Source organism: Balaenoptera ricei, chromosome 12 (genome assembly GCF_028023285.1).
Source record: "Balaenoptera ricei isolate mBalRic1 chromosome 12, mBalRic1.hap2, whole genome shotgun sequence".
Classification (NCBI taxonomy): Eukaryota; Metazoa; Chordata; class Mammalia; order Artiodactyla; family Balaenopteridae; genus Balaenoptera; species Balaenoptera ricei.
In genome coordinates this window covers 85,225,043-85,246,302 of record NC_082650.1, presented here as the reverse complement: position 1 = coordinate 85,246,302, position 21,260 = coordinate 85,225,043, and the positions used below count along the sequence as shown (strand labels likewise).

At 41.8% G+C, this 21,260-nt stretch overlaps 1 protein-coding gene across 5 annotated transcripts in view; it reads left to right on the top strand.

The window, feature by feature from the left end:
* The window catches only part of KCNQ5 (potassium voltage-gated channel subfamily Q member 5), a 572,451-nt gene that overhangs the window by 147,118 nt on the left and 404,073 nt on the right, over window positions 1–21,260 (top strand). The window contains exon 1 of one of the 5 annotated variants that reach the window (XM_059941801.1): window positions 11,970–12,062. The exons of the other annotated variants lie outside the window; for them this stretch is intronic. Within the exon in view, the coding sequence (XP_059797784.1) occupies window positions 12,034–12,062 (29 nt within the window). The 5' untranslated portion in view covers window positions 11,970–12,033. Of the gene's footprint in view, window positions 1–11,969; window positions 12,063–21,260 lie in introns of those variants that run through there. 5 annotated transcript variants of the gene reach the window in all.

The window sequence follows — 21,260 nt, the reverse complement described above, 5'->3', positions numbered from 1 at the left end:
AACATATTAACTGTTGCTTTTGGGGTAAGAAGACAATACTACTTTTAAAGCAAACTTCACTGAACTGCAGCATTCGAAAAAAAAAAAAACTGCGCTCCAACCGCCTCCCCCCCCCCAAAAAAAAAACGCTGAGAAATGTTCAGGTAGAGCTTTTTTCCTGAGAACGCTGAAGATACCCCAAAAGTGGTCTTTATTGAAAATATAAGGTTTTCACACCCACCACACCTGAATTGTGATGGTTACTTTACAGATCTCAAACAGGACATTTTAAAATTGAACTAAATTGCCAAGGATATCTTTTATTTCAATGTCACAGATAATCTAGATTTTAGCTTCGCAATGTTACTTTATTAAATGCACAGTATTGAATATATCAATAAACAAAAGTAATAACATATAGAAACTATTCACTAGTCTCAATATTTTTAAATTTCAAATTCACGTCTGTTTGAAGCTTCCTTTTCATATCTGAAAGTTATATTGTTAAAAGGGAAAACTTTTTTTCCACTTCCTCAGCAATCAAAATATTTGGCAAAAATCAATATCAAACCTTCTAAAATACATGTGGAAATGCAAAGGACCAAAATAGCCAGGGTCTTTTGGGGGGTTTGCATTACAAAGTATAAGACCTGTTATAAAACCGTAGCATTTAAGATAGTGCAATATTAGTGTAAGGACAGACAGCAATAAATCAATGGAACAGAATAGGGTCCAGAAACATACCCACACATACAGGTCCCCTGATTTATGACAAAGACAACTTTGTGGTACAGTGGGAAAAGGATTGTTTTTCCTAATAAGATCTGCAAGGTGAATTGGATAGCCTTATGGAAAACAAACAAACAAACAAATCTTGACCCCTTATCACAACATACATAGAAATCAAATCTAGATAAATTGCATATCTAAATGTAAAGTCAAAAAGAAAAAAGCTTCTAGAATAAGGGTTGGCAAACTCTTCTTAAAGGGCCAGATAGTACATATTTTAGACTTCACAGATTATACAGTCTGTGTTGCGATTACTCAGCTTTCTGTTGTTGAAGAGAGAAAGCAGCCGTGAATCACACAGAAGTGAATGAGCCTGTCTGTGCGCCAATAAAACTTTATTTACAAAAACAGATTTGGCTTGCAGGCCATGGTTTCCCAATGTCTGTTCTAAACATCTTTCTGACCTGGAGTAAGCAAAGATTTCTTAAACTGAACACAAAAGGTGGTAACAAAAAATAAAAATTTGATAAATAAGACTACATTTAAATTTTTAAATCTAGTCATCAAAAGTCACTGTTAAGATTGTGAAAGGCATCCCACAGAGTAGAAGAAAATATTCAAAATACATATATTCAACAAAGGATTCATATCCAGAATATATAAATGCACACGCCCACACACACACACACACACCCAATAAATAGATTTTTTTAAGAAAGACAACCCAATAGAAAAAAAGGCAAGAAATTCTTGAAAGTTTTACAAAAGGAATGTCACAAAAGTTAATATCCAAATGGCCAATAAACGTATGAAAATTTCTCAGCCTCATTAGTTATCAGGCAAATAAAAAAATAAAGCTTCAATAATATTTTACTATGTAGACACAGACTTAAAAGGTGGGCAACCCTAAGTGTTGTCAAGGACGCAGGACGAATGGGCCTCTCACATCCTCTGGTGAGAGTGTAAATGGGGTGTGATGCCTTTGGAAAACTGGACTATCTACTTGATGTAATCATAGGTACATCCTGTGACCCAACAATTCTATTCTTTGCTATAAAATCAACATAAACCTGTCCCATATGTTCAACTAAAAGACGTGTACCTGAATGTCCCCAGTGACACTCTCCTTAACTGTCACAAGCTGGAAACTACCCAAACCACATCAACCGAAGAACATAAATACATGTGGTTTAGTCACACTATGGTTACAGCATTGAGAAAGATCTACAACTACACACAAGGAACTGCGTCGTGGTGTATTCACGCGATATATTTTCCTAGTAAGTAGCAATAAGAATAATCTACAACTATATGCAAAACATGGGTGAACGTCTCCCCAGTGCCACCCTCCAAAAAAATATTGAGTGAAAAAAGCCAGACACCAATAGAATACATGTGATATGATTCCATTTGTATGACGTTCCGAAACAGGCAGAACTGATATGTACTGTTGGAACTGAAGTTCCTGGTTACCCTGGGGTGGAGAACACAGTGACTGAAGGGATTGAGCATGTGGAGGGGCCCCGGGGCTGGTGACATTCTGTTTCTTGAACAAGGTACCGGTGTCATCCGTTTGTCCAGTTTGTGGGGATTAATTGTGATGTGCGTGTAGGTGTGCACTCCGTTGTGGTTTGCTGTACAGGCTTGACTCAGTTGCAGAGCACTTTTGTCTAAGGATAATGGAAGGCGATGCCCCTGGGCTCTCTGTCCCTTTCCTTGCTTCATGTTTATTTTGTTCTCCTTTTACTTCTATTTAATGTAAGTCTGATGTTCCAAAAATAACCCACAATCTATAAGTTCATGCTGATAAGAATAAATGTTGAATAAATTAATAGATGGGAGAGAAGAGACACACCTCCCCTGCAGAAGAATTCCAATGATCTGTGTAGATATTCCGCCCTCAAGGAGGTGGACCAAGACCCCCCCCCTTCCAAGGGTAGGCTGAGCACATTGATTTCCTTCCAAAGAGTGCTGTACGGAAAGAAAGGAAAAGTGTGACTTTACAGTGTGGAAACCTGATGAACACTGCCTTAGCAGGTGATCAAGTTCAACATCATCACCGATACTCATACTGACAGTGTGTATGCATAGTATTATGTGATAAGAATAATGCTTTACCTCTGTGGTCCTCCTCCAAAAGCCTATAACCCCACTCTAATCACAAAAAAACATCAAACAAGCCCAAATTGAGGGTCATTCCACAAAATAGCCGACCAGGACTCCTCAAAACTGTCAAAGTCATCAAAAACAAGGCAAGTCTGGGAAAATATCAGAGCCAAGAAGAGCCTAGGAGATGTAACATCTAAATGTCAGGCAGTATCCTGGATGAAAAGAAGGATACTAGGTAAAAACTAAGGAAATGTGAATAAAGTATGGACTTTAATAATAGTATATCAATATTCATTCATTAATTATGACAAACATGCTCTACTACTGTAACATGTTAAAAATAAGGGAAACGGGACTCTATGCACTATCTTTGCAGCTTTCCTGTAAATCTAAAATTATTACATGGAAACAACCTAAATGTCCATCAATAGGTGAATGAAAAAAGAAGATGTGGTGTGTATATATATAAATACACAGACACACACAATGGAATATTACTCAGCCATAAAAAAAGAATGATATAATGCCATTTGCAGCAACAAGGGTAGACCTAGAGATTATCATACTAAGTAAAGCAGGTCAGACTGAGAAACACAAATATCGTATGTTATCCCATGTATGTGGAATCTAAAATAGGACACAAATGAACTTATCTGTGAAACAGAAACAGAATCACGGACATAGAGAACAGACTTGTGGCTGCCAAGGGGGAGGGAGTTGAGGGAGGGATGAAGAGGGAGTTTGGGATTAGCAGATGCAAACTATTGTATATACGATGGATAAACAACAAGGTCCTACTGTAAAGCATAGGGAACTATATTCAGTATCCTGTGATAAACCATAATGGAAAAGAATCTGAAAAAGGATATATATATAAAACTGAATCACTTTACTGTACAGCGAAAATTAACACAACATTGTAAATCAACTATACTTCAACTTAAAAAAAGAAAAAAGAAAATTATTACAAAATAAAAAGTTTATTTAAAAGAAAAATAACCCACATAAGAAGCACTGTGTCCTAAACTAGGAAGCATACCCTGCGGAATCAAGTTATTAACAAAAAGGAAATACGAAAGTAGGCAACAATGACTAATTTTATAACCCAGTACCAAGTTGCCTTCTCTCCAAGTCTGAATGCATTTCTAGTGATTAAACTTTATGAATGTGAATTTCTTTTGTTTACTTCAACACATGAAGGTGGGAACTTTCTGTGCTATAACTCACTCAGAGATATTTTCAGCTAAACACTTCAAGTGTTAAACTTCATGCAGAAGAAGAGAGTGATGAAAGAGGAAATGTTTTTGTAAGTAATGACAGACTATTAAAAATAAGTTTTCACTCCAGTACACTCTTTCAACAAACATAATAGTAGCATCATAGAACACTGGAGCTGAAAGGGACATTTAAGAGACTAGCTCAGCTCCTTCACGTTACATGAAATAACTGAGTGCCAGCGAGTTTGGACTTGCCCAAGGTCATCATAGGTTGGCAGGAGAGCTGGAATTTACTTGTTCACTTGAACAAGTATTTACTGAGTACTTATTATGTTTCAAGTGCTGTGATGGGTGCTAGGGTTTATACAAATGAGTAAGACTTCCTCCCTCAGGAGGACGAGGCAAGGGCAAGGGTGGCAGCCAGCGGGTGGACGGGAGTACAGGTGCCATGACAACGGAGGAGCAGGTCACCTGACACAGCGGGGCATCACTTGAGCCTTGGGGAGGTGGCAGGATTAGACAGGTGAGGAGGCCAGGGGCAGGCATTCTGAGCAGAGCTGATTACATGAGCCAAACGCAAAGAGGCGAGTAAGGTGTCATACAGGAAACTCTGTGCTTCCTGCTGTTACTGACTAGTGCAGGCCAGAAGCAGGGGCAAACTATGAATTCTAGGCGGGGGGAGGGTTTGTGCCATTTAATGAGCTGAGTCTTTATCCTACAAGAAGTGGAAAGTTATTGAACGATTTTGAATTTGGGGTCGCTCGGATGGCTTTGTGGAGAACAGATCTGAGGACAAGACTAATTACTGGGAACTCTCTCCGAGAGGTGACTACAGAACTCAAGAGACAGACGGCAAAGGGCTGGTTTAGGAAGATGGTAAGTGTGGAGAGAAGGAGGTGCATTCAGTATATGCACACACTGCTGTATTTACAATGCATAACCAGCAACGACCTACTCTGTAGCACAGGGAACTCTGCTCAATATTATGTAACAACCTAAATGGGAAAAGAATTTGAAAAAGAATAGATACACGTGTATGTAAAACTGAATCACTCTGATGTACAACTGAAACTAACACAACGTCGTTAACTATACTCTAGTATAAAATTAAAAGTTAAAAAAAATAAAAATAAACCACAAAAGAAAGAAATGTTGAAGAAAAGTGATTGATGATTAATTGGGTGGGCGGGGTGAGTGGGGAGGGGGATGGATGAAGGTGCTGGCCGACCCTCATTGTCTTTGGAAGATGTCAAGGAGCACACAAAATCCCCAGGCCACTTGGACCCACTCGTCCACCGCCACCCAGGAAACAGCTCTGAAGACAAGCAAGAGAAGCAGTTTGACAGACATTTGAAAGAAAACAGGGCTTCCCTGGTGGCGCAGTTGTTAAGAATCTGCCTGCCAATGCAGGGGACACAGGTTCGTGCCCTGGCCTGGGAAGATCCCACATGCCGCAGAGCAACTAAGCCCGTGTGCCACAACTACTGAGCCTGAGCTCTAAAGCCCGCGAGCCACAACTGCTGAGCCCACGTGCCACAACTACTGAAGCCTGCGCGCCTAGAGCCCATGCTCCGCAACAAGAGAAGCCACAACAATGAGAAGCCCGCACACCACAACGAAGAGTAGCCCCCACTCACTGCAACTAGAGAAAGCCCGTGCGCAGCAACGAAGACCCAACGCAGCCAAAAATAAATAAATAAATAAATTTTTTTTTAAAAAAAAAGAAAGAAAACAAACAACAACAACAATAAAACTCATCCTGGGACGAGAGGGGCCTTCTTGCCGTGTATTCACAGAATCAAGAGAAAACATCAGGGTGATTCTCTGCAGAGCCAAGAGGATATGCTTCCAAGGCTTTTGTCTTCACTCCGAGGCTACAGAGAGCCCACCCTAAATTTTAAGTGTACCCCAAAAGAAGCACGGCCTTGAATCCCTGCCCTGATGCATCCTGTGTTAGGCTGTGGTGACCGGATGACTGAGCTGCCTATAAAGACAGAAAATGGAAAGAGGATCAGGAGAAAAGATAATAACTTTAGCTTTAAACAAGCAAAATTTAAAATGCCTGAGAGCATTCAGTTAGAGAAATTCAAAAAGCAGTAGGAAAATCATGTCTGAAATCCAGGGAAGACATACCCATGTGAGAGTCATAAGTTATGGTGAGGAAAAAAAAAAACATGAAAGTGATGCCATTTCTCATGGAGAAGAACAGTGGAAAGAAGGGCAGGCCAAGGAGGCCAGTCTCCAGGTCACAGCATTTGGAACAGAAGAAAAGTCTTCAGTGGAAGGTTCAAGGAAATAGTAAAAAGTCTACTGGGAAAACTAGAAGAGAGTTGTATCCCAGAGCGTAGAAGTTTGATAGTTTTCAGGAGAGAGTGATCGATGGTGTTGAATTTAGAAAAAGAGTCACTAGAAACAGTACCCAAAGGTATTCATTGAATCCGGCAATGCGGAGGACATGGGTGACTTTAGTGGCAGAGGTTTCAGCGGAGTGGTCGTCCCTAATTGCAGTGAGGTGGGTGATGAAAACAAGGGGACTGCTTTTCTGGGCTATTCTGGGAAGGTTTGGGTGAGGGTGAAAGGAGAAAGGCAAGAAAACGTCTAGAGGCAGAGCCGAGGGAGACTCTTTAGCTGCTGTCTGTTTTATTGGGGATGAGATGTGTAGTGTATTTGTAGGCTGTACAGAAACATGCCCACTAGGAAGGCAGGTAATGGGGAGAGAGATTGGGATAAGGCAGAGCCCTGGCAGAGGCAGGAGAGAACAGGGTGAGGGGCACACAGAAGGAGGGGCTGCCATCCAGCAGTGAGGGAATATCTCCTTCTCTGGAGGGAGGGAAGGGGGGGCAGAAATGAATATATAGGTGTGTGTGTGTGTGTGTGTGTGTGTGTGTGTGTGTCCCAGAAAGGGTGGTGGGGCAGTAGGGGGCAGAAGATCATGTTGCAGACTTTATTTACTTCTTTAGTTTTTCTAGTAGGAGGTAGAGTCATCCTCTGAGAATGAAGTTAAGTAGACTCCTGGGAGAGCAGAGAGGATTTGGAGGAAGATGAAGGCGTAGGGGTAAGGGAATTACTGAGGATGAAAATAAAAAGACTAAACTGAGGCTGTTAAGATGGGAGACTCAATGTCTGACACAATGATCTGCAAGCTTGTATGATTTTTTTCAGTTGTACCAAGCTAACAGAATCTTTTAAAAGGCTTTTATTAAGTTTCCCTTAATAAATTATTGGCTTTATGCATTGCAAACATTACCTAAACCCCAGTAGGTGGGTATATTTATTACCCCGATTTACGAGTTAAGAAACTTCTCCAAGTTTGCGCAGCTGGTAAAAAGGCAGAGCACCAACACCAAACCCTATAGTGTTCACCAAAACACTCTACTTCCTCACAAGGAGTCAGAATCGATCTTTAAGAAGCTTTAAGAATTGATATGACATTTTGCCTAGCCTCAGGGAACTTCTAATCCACAAAAGAAGTTATGTCAAATGGAAACAACCTAAATGTCCATCGACAGGTGAATGTGTAAAGAAGATGTGGTACATATATACACTGGAATATTACTCAGCCATAAAAAAGAATGGAATAGTGCCATTTGCAGCAACATGGATGAACCTAGAGATTATCATACTAAGTGAAGTAAGTCAGAGAAAGACAAATACCATATGACATCACTTATATGTGGAACCTAAAATATGACACAAATGAACTTATCTACAAAACAGAAACAGACTCAGACATAGAGAACAGACTTTTGGTTGCCAAGGGGGAGGGGTGGATTAGGAGTTTGGGTTAGCAGATGCAAACCATTACATACAGAATGGATAAACAACAAGGTCCTACTGTATAGCACAGAGAACTATATTCAATATCCTGTGATAACCCATAACGGAAGAGAATATGAAAAAGAATATATGTATGTATAACTGAATCTCTTTACTGTACAGCAGAAATTAACCCACACTGTAAATCAACTATACGTCAATAAAATACATTTTTAACAACTAGCAAGAAGTGTTAGGTGAAAACAGGTAGACATGGAACAAAAAAAACAGGCATGAAAAGGAACCAATTGGGGGTTGAAAGAAAAATAAAAACCAATAGGAAATCTTAGGAAAAAAAAGAAGTTATGTCAATAAATGATCTCAAGTGAATGTGAGGGACTGCCGTGCCCAGCGTGGAAGAGGGGCCTATCACTGCGCTTCAAGGAAGGGTCCTCCCTCCAGGCTGACATGTGAGCCACGCGGGCAGTGGTCACCGGCTGGATGCGGAGGGGTGTGTCCCACGCTCGGGGGCTGTGAGTGCCAAAGCAAGAAGCCATAAGGAGGGGGCTGATTTTTGCTCAATGCTTCTGGGAAACAGGGCAACTGTGGAGTGTGGGGTGGGAGGGTTGGGTGAGATATGGGACCGATATTACAGGAGTTGAGTCAGCTGAGAACTTCCTTTATCTGGGAATCAGCCGGAGAACATGTAAGGTCTTACAGAAGAGATGATATCAGATTTCAGTTTTAGAAACATGACCCTGCCAGGAACAGGCAGGATGGATTATACAACGGAGAGACTGATAACTATCAGAATGATAAGCTGTCACTTACTCCGGGTCAGGCACTGTGTGAGTGATGGACACAGATTCCGTGATGAGATCATCCTAGAAACCCTATGAGTGAGTATAATTATTCCCATCTCACCGGTGAGGAAACCAAGACACTCATGGGTTAAGTAACTTGCCAGGGTCTCAAAGCTAAAACGTAGCAGAGGCAGAACCTGGACACAGGCGGGTTGGCTGAGGCCAGAATCTTGGTGGCGGGCCTGATGCAGTGACCTTAGGTAAAAGACACAGCAATGGGGGAAGGGAAGCGCGGACCAGCCCCAGGTCCTAGATCTGAGCCAGGGTTTCCTGATTTTTCATAGTTTCCCTGTTGATATCTAAACATGGATCTCATGACGCCTGTAGTGAGCTGACTGGTGTCCCCCATAAACTTTACATCTATCTAGAGCCTCAGAATGTGATCCTACTTGGAACCAGGGTCTTTGCAGATGTAATCAGTTGTTAAGCGTGACCTCATCTAACTCCAGTCACCAGTGTCCTTGTAAGGAGAGGAAAGGACGTGCGGAGAAGAATGAGAATGGACACGGCTTGGGATGGCTCGGCTCAAAGCCGGGGACGGCGAGGGATTGCCAGCCCCACAGACACCAGGGAGAGACACGGCCGAGTCGATCCCTAGAACCTTCTGAGGTAGCGTCTCCCTGCTGACAGCCGGCTTTCAAACTTCTAGCTTCAGACTGTGAGAGTCTAAATTTCTGTTGTTTTAAGCCTAAACGTTAGTGGTAATTTGTTACAGCAGCCCTAGGAAACAAACACGACAGCTTTCTGTACTCAAGTTATTTGGACACAATTATATATATAATATTATAATATAATCAAAACATTATTAATATAATTAATTATATTAATATAAGTATATAGCAACATATAATTATAGTATATATATTTATATATACTATAATTATATATAATTATAATATACATATATTATATATAATTATATTTAAATTATGTATAATTATTATATAAAACATAATTAATAATAATATATAATATACTATAATGATATATATATATTATTGTGTCCAGTTAAGTGCACGGTTTCGGAAGGAAAAATCCTTCATGACCAAGGCTCTCCTCAGGCCATCTTTATTACGTCTCCTGCCATTTGCCCAATAGACTAACCTCATTTGGATTCCCCGGGGCGAGTCGTGCTTTCACCTTCTCTTGTTGCCACACTTTATATCTTTGGGGCTCCAAAGACAGAATTCTTTTTTTACCCTAGCCTGGCAATAACACGAAGTTAGGATTGACTTTATACCCAAAACACCAACCTCTGGTGCTTGTCACAGGGTATGAAAGTGCTCAAGCTTGCTTCAGGCTTGGCTTTTGCCCCAACCCAGGAGCTGACAGAGCCTGCTCTTCTTCAAGGCTGGAAATATCAGGAGCTGTTTCCCAAGCTCATGATAAGCAATGTAAGCAATCAAACACAAAGGGAGTCTTTTCCCATCGTATCTGAAAGACCGAGTTTCTGCAACGGTGCATCATAGAATTTCAGAGCTGGCCAGACAGAACTGGCATGTCACTCCTTCGTAACAAAAGGAGTTGAAATCGTTTTAATTTCTACTAATACCGTGGCATGGACTTAACTTTAACATCGTTTATCCTTTTCTCTGCAAGCCATTTTCTTGTTGACGTGTCGCGTATATTGGTTAACTATTTCACAGATGCTCTGGGATTCGTTCTGTTTACCATTCATTTTTCACAGAGAAAAGCTGGATGCAAGTGTATTTGAGGTTTTCTGGGGCCGCCTACGCAGATGCATCAGTCACAGAGACACCTACACACACACGCACGTGCGCGCACACATGCACACACACACACCCTCCCAGAAGAGCTGGAGGCGCAGCCTGATGGTACCGAGAGAGACGTGGTGACTTGAGCAGTTCTGCTCGGGGCATCTTCTCTTCTCTGCACCTGCTACCCTGACTCCGGACGATACTGTTCATTTCATGCTTTCCAGTGAGCGAGAGTATTGTGAGCTATGTGTACATATGGAGGTTAATAACAGCCCTGTTCTCCAGAAACCAAATACACAGTAACAGGGCAGGCACCACTTCCCTGTTAAAATCCATTCCTGCGAGGTTTTCGCGGTTGTTGTGGTGAACGAGTAATGTTACAACACAGACTGCAGATCCTAAGGTCAGCGGTGAGGAGGCGCTTCTTGACCTTCAGATCCCAGCTGAAATGTCTCCCCCTTGGGGAGCTCTGTTGATCTGGTCATAACACTCACCTGAGTTTTCTCGGTCGTTAACTCATTCACCGGCCTATTTTCCGTCTGTCCGGACTTGCGGACTCTGACTCATCTTCCCCGGCGCATCCTCTACGGGCCGGGCACTGTGCCTGCCGCTGCGTAAGGATCTGCTCAGTGACTGAGCCCCTGTTGCAGGGCAGGTTCCCGGGAACCACAGGGCGAGGATGGAGAGAGCGAAGCCGCGTCATTGAAGACAGAGGCGTAGAAGCAGGGTCGCGAGTGGGGACCTGGGCAGAAACTTGGGTCGTGTTGGGAAGGGCTTGGCTTCAAGATCTGTAGAGACACAGAAGGGGAGACATCCTGAGCCAGGGCACAAGGCAGCAGTGAGCCAGGGACCACAGGGGACGTCCTAAATCAGTGTCCTCTGGGCAGGTGTATGGAGAGGTGAGGAGCGGGGATGGAAGCTGAGCATTTCTAACGCTGGCCTATAAAATGTGACAAGTAAATGAGACTCTCAAAGAGAATTGCTGGATTCCCAAGTACCATTTCCGGGGGCTTTATAAAAAAATATGCACTTTGAAATCCTATGTGTATGTATACACTTCATGTATAATGGCGTCATAACATAGGCGTGGTGCACAGTGAAATAACAGGCTGGAAAAAAAGCTGTTTGGACTTTGAAATAAAATAACTGAGCTGAAATGTGCAAAACACTTTCAGGCAAATATTCGGGTCAAGGCACCTGGCTTGGGGATATGCCTTTGCCTGTTCTCTCTCCATCTGATCCCATGTGGCTTTTTATAGGAAACAAGAGAGGCTTATTTCACCAGAAACAACCTAGGTATGTATTGCCAGGTGAAGAAATTGGGGAAAGAAAGCAGAGCATGTCACCGTGTTGAAGGAAAAGTGGAGACCAGAGCTGTATCAACATTACCCAGTGTCATCTGGTTACGTTAGAAAGTTCTGAATAAACAGCTCCAGGGGAAAAAGACATTTTCCTTTTCGGAGTTAATACGTCTCTGTGCTGTTGCCTGGGCACCTTTTCAATTTTCCTTTGTTGACTTGGCTGTTTTTGGATTGGAGACTCCTTTTTCTTATCTGTGGGAAGGAATGCTTTTCTAACCGGAGCCTGATGGCTTTGCGGGGCTGACAGGGCTCGTGTGGGTTTACCACAGTGTCGCCGTGAAGAACTGAAGTACGTTGAAGTATGTCCTGTCGTGCCCGAGGGCTCACCAGGTGGGGAAAAACGATGAGCATGCCAACGGGGCAGCTGCCACTGCCACCCTCCCTGCCTCTGTAGCGCTGGTGGTGACTTCGCCCTCCCCCCAAGGCCCCAACTCACAAGTGTTCTGATGGACACTTTGCTTCGGGAGGGGTGTGGAGGAGAGCAGTGGGGGCCGGGGGCTTGGTGTCGCATGTGTTGTGCCGTGTGTGTTACAGTTCAGGGCACCGTGTTTCTCCTTTATGCTACATTTCCTGGGAGTTTGGAACCTGCTGAGGCAAGACGTGATGGGGAGGAGAGAGGCAAAGGGGTGGAAGATGGGAGAGAGGCACAGTCATTGAGAGACTTCCAGGAAACAAATGAACAAAAACAAGACTTATTATGATATCACTATAAATAATCGTTACTGTATTAGTTAAGATTATATTATCTGCAGGTAATAGAAATTGGACTAACAGTGGCCTATCAGGTTCAGGATTTGTTTTTCTCACACAACAAGAAGTCTGGAGGAAGTCAAGCCTCCACAGTGTCATTAAGGACTGGGCTCTGTCTGCCCCACCCTCCTCAGTCTGTCATCCTCATGTTTGTCCTCTCATGGTCGCAAGATGGCTGCTTCACCTCCAACCTCACAGCTGCATTCCAGTCAAGTGGCAAACGGCCCTAGGGGTTCCTAACAAGGTTTGACCTTTTAAAGGGAAAAGATCCTTCTCCAGGGATTTCTACCCATGTGCCTTTGGCCAGAACTGAGTTACATGGTAACCCTTATGTGCAAGGGAGACGGAGAGCTTGGGGACTTAGTTTTCCAGCATCTAGGGCAGATGGCAGCACTGAGACAGAAGTGGGTGGTTATAGGTGTCGAATCAACCACAGTGGATCAAGGCCAAACTAGCAAACAATACAAGGAAAATAATTCAGGAGACCTTGTTTTATTGCACTTCATTTTATTGCATTTTTTACAAAGTGAAGATTGTTGGCAACCCTGCCTTCAGCAAGTCTATTAGTGCCATTTTTCCAATAACATTGACTCACTTCGTGTCTCTGCATCACAGCTTGACAATTCTCTCAATATTTGAAACTTTCTCATTATTATTATATTTGTTATAGTGATCTGTGATCAGTGACCTTTTTATTGAAGTATAGTTGCTTTACAATGTTGTGTTAGCTTCTGCTGTACAGCAAAGTGATTCAGTTATATGCATATATATATATTCATTTTCAAATTATTTTCCATTATAGTTTATTACAAGATATTGAATATAGTTCCCTGTGCTATGCAATAGGACCTTATAGTTTGTGATCAGTGGCCTTTGATGTTACTACCATGACTGGCTGAAGGCCAAGATGATGGTTAGTATTTTTTACCAAATAAATATTTTTAAATTAAGGTTATACATTGTTTTTTTTGACATCTTTATTGGAGTATAATTGCTTTACAATGGTGTGTTAGTGGCTGCTGTATAACAAAGTGAATCAGCTATGCATATACATATATCCCCATATGCCCTCCCTCTTGCGTCTCCCTCCCACCCTCCCTATCCCACCCCTCTAGGTGGTCACAAAGCACCGAGCTGATCTCCCTGTGCTATGCGGCTGCTTCCCACTAGCTATCTATTTTACGTTTGGTAGTGCATATATGTCCATGCCACTCTCTCGCTTCGTCCCAGCTTACCCTTCCCCCTCCCCGTGTCCTCAAGTCCATTCTCTACGTCTGCATCTTTATTCCTGTCCTGTCCCTAGGTTCTTCAGAACCTTTTTCTTTTTTTTTAGATTCCACATATATGTGTTAGCATACAGTATTTGCTTTTCTCTTTCTGACTTACTTCACTCTGTATGACAGACTCTAGGTCCATCCTCCTCACTACAAATAACTCAATTTCGTTTCTTTTTATGGCTAATATTCCATTGTATTTATGTGCCACATCTTCTTTATCCATTCATCTGTCGATGGACATTTAGGTTGCTTCCATGTCCTGGCTCTGGTAAATAGTGCTGCAATGAACACTGTGGTACATGACTCTTTTTGAATTATGGTTTTCTCAGGGTATATGCCCAGTAGTGGGATTGCTGGGTCGTATGGTAGTTCTATTTGTAGTTTTTTAAGGAACCTCCATACTGTTCTCCATAGTGGCTGTATCAATTTACATTCCCACCAACAGTGCAGGAGGGTTCCCTTTTCTCCACACCCTCTCCAGCATTTATTGTTTGTAGATTTTTTGATGATGGCCATTCTGACTGGTGTGAGGTGATACCTCATTGTAGTTTTGATTTGCATTTCTCTAATGATTAGTGATGTTGAGCATCCTTTCATGTGTTTGTTAGCAATCTGTATATCTTCTTTGGAGAAATATCTATTTAGGTCTTCTGCCCATGTTAGGGTTGGGTTGTTTGTTTTTTTGATATTGAGCTGCATGAGCTGCTCGTATATTTTAGAGATGGATCCTTTGTCAGTTGCATCGTTTGCAAATATTTTCTCCCATTTTGAGCATTGTCTTTTCGTCTTGTTTATGGTTTCCTTTGCTGTGCAAAAGCTTTTAAGTTTCATTAGGTCCCATTTGTTTATTTTTGTTTTTATTTCCGTTCCTCTAGGAGGTGGGTCAAAAAGCATCTTGCTGTGATTTATGTCATGGAGTGTTCTGCCTATGATTTCCTCTAAGAGTTTTATAGTGTCTGGCCTTACATTTAGGTCTTTAATCCATTTTGAGTTTATTCTTGTGTATGGTGTTAGGGAGTGTTCTAATTTCATTCTTTTACATGTAGCTGTCCACTTTTCCCAGCACCACTTATTGAAGAGGCTGTCTTTTCTCCATTGTATATCCTTGCCTCCTTTATCAAAAATAAAATGACCATATGTGCATGGGTTTACCTCTCGGCTTTCTATCCTGTTCCATTGATCTATATTTCTGTTTCGTGCCACTACCATACTGTCTTAATTACTGTAGCTTTGTAGTATAGTCTGAAGTCCAGGAGCCTGATTCCTCCAGCTCCGTTTTTCTTTCTCAAGATTGCTTTGGCTATTCGGGGTCTTTTGTGTTTCCATACAAATTGTGAAATTTTTTGTTCTAGTTCTGTGAAATATGCCATTGCTAGTTTGATAGGGATTGCATCGAATCTGTAGATTGTTTTGGGTAGTATAGTAATTTTCACAATGTTGATTCTTCCAATCCAAGAGCATGGTTTATCTCGCCATCTGTTTCTATCATCTTTAATTTCTTTCGTCAGTGTCTTATAGTTTTCTAAATACAGGTCTTTTGTCTCCAAAGGTAGGTTTATTCCTAGGTATTTTATTCCTTTTGTTGCAGTGGTAAATGGGAGTGTTTCCTTAATTTCTCTTTCAGAATTTTCATCATTAGTGTATAGGAATGCAAGAGATTTCTGTGCATTAATTTTGTATCCTGCTACTTTACCAAATTCATTGATTAGCTCTAGTAGTTTTCTGGTAGTATCTTTAGGATTCTCTATGTATAGTATCATGTCATCTGCAAACAGTGACACTTTTACTTCTTTTCCATTTTGGATTCCGTTTATTTCTTTTTCTTCTCTGATTGCTGTGGCTAAAACTTCCAAAGCTATGTTGAATAACAGTGGTGAGAGTGGACAACCTTGTCTTGTTCCTGATCTTAGAGGAAATGGTTTCAGTTTTTCACCATTGAGAACGATGTTGGCTGTGGGTTTGTCATATATGGCCTTTATTATGTTGAGGTAGGTTCCCTCTATGCCTACTTTCTGGAGGGTTTTTGTCATAAATGCATGCTGAATTTTGTGGAAAGCTTTTTCTGCATCTATTGAGATGATCATATGGTTTTTCTCCTTCAGTTTGATCATATGGTTTATCACATTGATTGATTTGTGTATATTGAAGAATCCTTGCATTCCTGGGAGAAACCCCACTTGATCATGGTGTATGATCCTTTTAATGTGCTGTTGGATTCTGTTTGCTAGTACTTTGTTGAGGATTTTTGCATCTATGTTCATCAGTGATATTGGCCTGTAGTTTTCTTTTTTTGTGGCAACTTTGTCTGGTTTTGGTATCAAGGTGACGGTGGCCTCATAGAATGGGTTTGGGTGTGTTCCTCCCTCTGCTATATTTTGGAAGAGTTTGAGAAGGATAGCTGTTAGCTCTTTTCTAAATGTTTGATAGAATTCACCTGTGAAGCCATCTGGTCCTGGGCTTTTGTTTGTTGGAAGATTTTTAATCACAGTTTCAATTTCAGTGCTTGTGATTGGTCTGTTTATATTTTCTATTTCTTCCTGGTTCAGTCTCAGAAGGTTGTGCTTTTCTAAGAATTTGTCCATTTCTTCCAGGTTGTCCATTGTATTGGCATATAGTTGCTTGTAGTAATCTCTCATGATCCTTTGTATTTCTGCAGTGTCATTCATTACTTCTCCTTTTTCATTTCTAAGTCTATTGATTTGAGTCTTCTCCCTTTTTTTCTTGACGAGTCTGGCTAAATGTTTATCAATTTTGTTTATCTTCTCAAAGAACCAGCTTTTAGTTTTATTGATCTTTGCTATCGCTTCCTTCATTTCTTTTTCATTTTTTTCTGATCTGATCCTTATGATTTCTTTCCTTTTGCTAACTTTGGGGGTTTTTTGTTCTTCTTTCTCTAATTGCTTTAGGTGTAAGGTTAGGTTGTTTATTTGATATGTTTCTTGTTTCTTGAGGTAAGATTGTATTGCTATAAACTTCCCTCTTAGAACTGCTTTGCTGCATCCCATAGGTTTTGGGTCGTCGAGTTTTCATTGTCACTTGTTTTTAGGTATTTTTTAATTTCCTCTTTGATTTCTTCAGTGATCTTTTGGTTATTTAGTAGGGTTTAGCCTCCATGTGTTTGTATTTTTTACAGTTTTTTTCCCTGTAATTGATATCTAGTTTCATAGCGTTGTGGTCAGAAAAGATACTTGAAACGATTTTAATTTTCTTAAATTTACCAAGGCTTGATATGTGACCCAAGATATGATCTATCCTGGAGAATGTTCCATGAGCACTTCGGAAGAAAGTGTAATCTGCTGTTTTTGGATGGAATGTCCTATAAATATCAATTAACTCCATCTTGTTTAATGTATCATTTACAGTTTGTGTTCCCTTATTTATTTTCATTTTGGATGATCTGTCCAGTGGTGAAAGTGCGGTGTTAAAGTCCCCTCGTATGATTGTGTTACTGTCAATTTCCCCTTTTATGGCTGTTAGTATTTGGCTTATGTATTGAGGTGCTCCTATGTTGGGTGCATAAATATTTACAATTGTTGTATGTTCTTCTTGGATTGATGCCTTGATCGTTATGTAGTGTCCTTCTTTGTCTCTTGTAATAGTCTTTATTTTAAAGTCTATTTTATTTGATATGAGAATTGCAACTCCAGCTCTCTTTTGATTTCCATTTGCATGGAATATCTTTTTCCATCCCCTCACTTTCAGTCTGTATGTGTCCCTAGGTCTGAAGTCGGTCTGTTGTATACAGCATATGTACAGGTCTTGTTTTTGTATCCATTCAGCCAGTCTGTGTCTTTTGGTGGGAGCATTTAATCCATTTACAGTTAAGGTAATTATCAATATGTATGTTCCTATTACCATTTTCTCAATTGTTTTGGGTTTGTTATTGTAGGTCTTTTCCTTCTGTTGTGTTTCCTGCCTAGAGAAGTTCCTTTAGCATTTTTTATAGTGCTGGTTTGGTGGTGCTGAATTCTCTTATCTTTTGCTTGTCTGTAAAGGTTTTAATTTCTCCGTTGAATCTGAATGAGATCCTTGCTGGGTAGAGTAATCTTGGTTGTAGCTTTTTCCCTTTCATCACTTTAAATCTGTCCTGCCACCCCATTCTGGCTTGCAAAGTTTTTGCTGAAAGATCAGCTGTCAACCTTATGGGGATTGCCTTGTATGTTATTTGTTGCTTTCCCTTGCTGCTTTTAATATTTTTTCTTTGTATTTAATTTTTGATTGTTTGGTTAATATGTGTCTTGGCGTGTTTCTCCTTGGGTTTATCCTGTATAGGACTCTCTGGGCTTCCTGGACTTGATTGACTATTTCCTTACCCATATTAGGGATGTTTTCAACTATAATCTCTTCAAATATTTTCTCAGTCCCGTTTTTTTTGTCTTTTTCTTCTGGGACCCTTATAATTTGAATGTTGGTGCATTTAATGTTGTCCCAGAAGTCTCTGAGATTGTCCTCAATTCTTTTCATTCTTTTTTCTATATTCTGCTCTGCAGTAGTCATTTCCACTATTTTATTTTCCAGGTCACTTATCCGTTCTTCTGCCTCACTTATTCTCCTATTGATTCCTTCTAGAGAATTTTAAATTTTATTTATTGTGTTGTTCATCATTGTTTACTTGCTCTTTAGTTCTTCTAGGTCCTTGTTAAACGTTTCTTGTATTTTCTCCATTCTATTTCAAAGATTTTGGATTGTCTTTACGATCATTACTCTGAATTCTTTTTCAAGTAGACTGCCTATTTCCTCTTCATTTGTTTGGTCTGGTGGGTTTTTACCTTGCTTCTTCATCTGCTGTGTATTTCTCTGTCTTCTCATTTTGCTTAACTTACTGTGTTTGCGGTCTCCATTTCACAGGCTGCAAGTTCGTACTTCCCATTGTTTTTGGTGTCTGCTCCCAGTGGGTAAGGTTGGTTCAGTGGGTTGTGTAGGCTTCCTGGTGGAGGGATGTGGTGCCTGTGTTCTGGTGGATCAGGCTGGATCTTGTCGTTCTGTTGGGCAGAACCACGTCCTGTCATGTGTTTTGGGGTGTCTGTGAACTTATTATGATTTTAGGCAGCCTCTCTGCTAATGCGTGGGTTTGTATTCCTGTCCTGCTAGTTGTTTGGCATAGGGTGTCCAGCACTGTAGCTTGCTGGTTGTTGAGTGGATCTGGGTCTTTGCGTTGAGATGGAGATCTCTTGGAGAGCTTTCACTGTTTGATATTACACGGGGCTGGGAGGTCTCTGGTAGACCAAGGTCCTGAACTCAGCTCTCCCACCTCAAAGGCTCAGGCCTGACATCTGGCCAGAGCACCAAGACCCTGTCAACCACACGACTAAGAAGAAAAGGGGGAAAAAAAGAAGGAAAGAAAGAAAAAATAAATAAATAAAATAAAGTCTTTAAAATAGAAAAAAATTATTAAAAATAAAAAAGTAATTAAAAAAAGAAAGAGAGATAGAAAGAAGAAAGCAACCAAACCATAAAACAACTCCACCAATGATAACAAGTGCTAAAAACTATACTAAAAAAAAAAAAAAAAAAAAAAGGATAGTCAGAACCCTAAGACAAATGGCAAAAGCAAAGCTATAAAGACAATATCACACAAAGAAGCATACACATACACACTCAGAGAAAAAGGAAAAAAAATATATATATATATAAGAAAAATTAAAAAAGGAAGAGAGCAACCAAATCAATAAACAAATGTACCAATGATAATAAGCTCTAAATACTAAACTAAGATAAACATAAAACCAGAAACAAATTAGATGCAGAAAGCAATCCCCAAGTCTACAGTTGCTCCCAAAGTCCACTGCCTCAGTTTTGGGATGATTTGTTGTCTACTCAGGTATTCCACAGATGCAGGTACATCAGGTTGATTGTGGAGATTTAATCCGCTGCTCCTGAGTCTGCTGGGAGAGATTTCCCTTTCTCTTCTTTGTTCGCACAGCTCCCGGGGTTCAGCTTTGGATTTGGCCCCGCCTCTGCGTGTAGGTCGCCTGAGGGCGTCTGTTCTTGGCTCAGACAGGACGAGGTTAAAGTAGTGGCTGCTTGGGGGCTCTGGCTCACCCAGGCCGCGGGGAGGGAGAGGTACGGAGGAGGCGGGGTGAGCCTGCGGCGGCAGAGGCCAGCGTGACGTTGCAGCAGCCCGAGGTGCGCCGTGCGTTCTCCCGGGGAAGTTGTCCCTGGATCACGGAACCCTGGCCGTGGCGGGCTGCACCGGCTCCCGGGAGGGGCGGTGTGGAGAGTGACCTGTGCTCGCACACAGGCTTCTTGGTGGCGGCAGCAGCAGCCTTAGCGTCTCATGCCCATTTCTGGGGTCCACGCTGATAGCCGCGGCTCGCGCCTGTCTCTGGAGCTCATTTAGGTGGTGCTCTGAGTCCCCTCTCCTCGTGCACCCTGAAACAATTGTCTCTTGTCTCTTAGCATCTCCAGACTCTTTCCTGGACTCCCTCCAGGCTAGCTGTGATGCACTAGCCCCCTTCAGGCTGTGATCACGCAGCCAACCCCAGTCCTCTCCCTGTGATCCCACCGAAGCCCGAGCCTCAGCTCCCAGCCCCGCCCGCCCCGGCGGGGGAGCAGACAAGCCTCTCGGGCTGGTGAGTGCTGGTCGGCGCCGAGCATCTGTGCGGGAATCTCTCCGCTTTGCCCTCCGCACCCCTGTGGCTGCGCTCTCCTCCGTGGCTCCGAAGCTTCCCCCTCTGCCACCCGCAGTCTCCGCCCGCGAAGGGGCTCCTAGTGTGTGGAAACTTTTCCTCCTTCACAGATCCCTCCCACTGGTGCAGGTCCTGTCTGTATTATTTTGTCTCTGTTTTTTCTTTTTTCTTTTGCCCTACCCAGGTACTTTGGGAGTTTCTTGCCTTTTGGGAAGTCTGAGGTCTTCTGCCAGCGTTCAGTAGGTGTTCTGTAGGAGTTGTTCCACGTGTAGATGTATTTCTGATGTATTTGTGGGGAGGAAGGTGATCTCCACGTCTTACTCCTCCGCCATCTTGAAGGTCTCCTACGTTGTTTTTTAGACATAATGCTACTGCACAACCGATAGACCACAGAATAGTATAAACATAACTTTTTTTTGCACACAGAAAGAAAGTATTCATGTGACATGCTTTATTGCTATGTCTGCTTTATTGCGGTTGTCTGGGACCAAACCTGCACTGTTTCTGAAGTGCACCTGTATCTATGACTGCCAAGCTGTGCAAAGTGAAGCAGGAGTTCTAACGATCAAAGGCCATCAGATAGAGAGGTGCACATCAGCCAGGAAAGAGGAGAGCAAACAAAGGCCATTGACCAAGTGCTCTAGACTTTCTCTGCTTTATGTTTCCATCTTGTAAAATGTTTCTATTCTCACACTGCTAAAGGACAAACAGGACGACAATGTTTTATAACTTACAAAAGCAATCTTCTCTCCCAGAAGGTTGTGGGCCAAGTCCCCTTACACTACGTGCTCCTTTGGTCTAGGTCAGAGATGCCGGTGGCAAAGGCTGGAGATGATGTAGAGCTGATCCAGTGAGCAGAAACCATGGCAGGG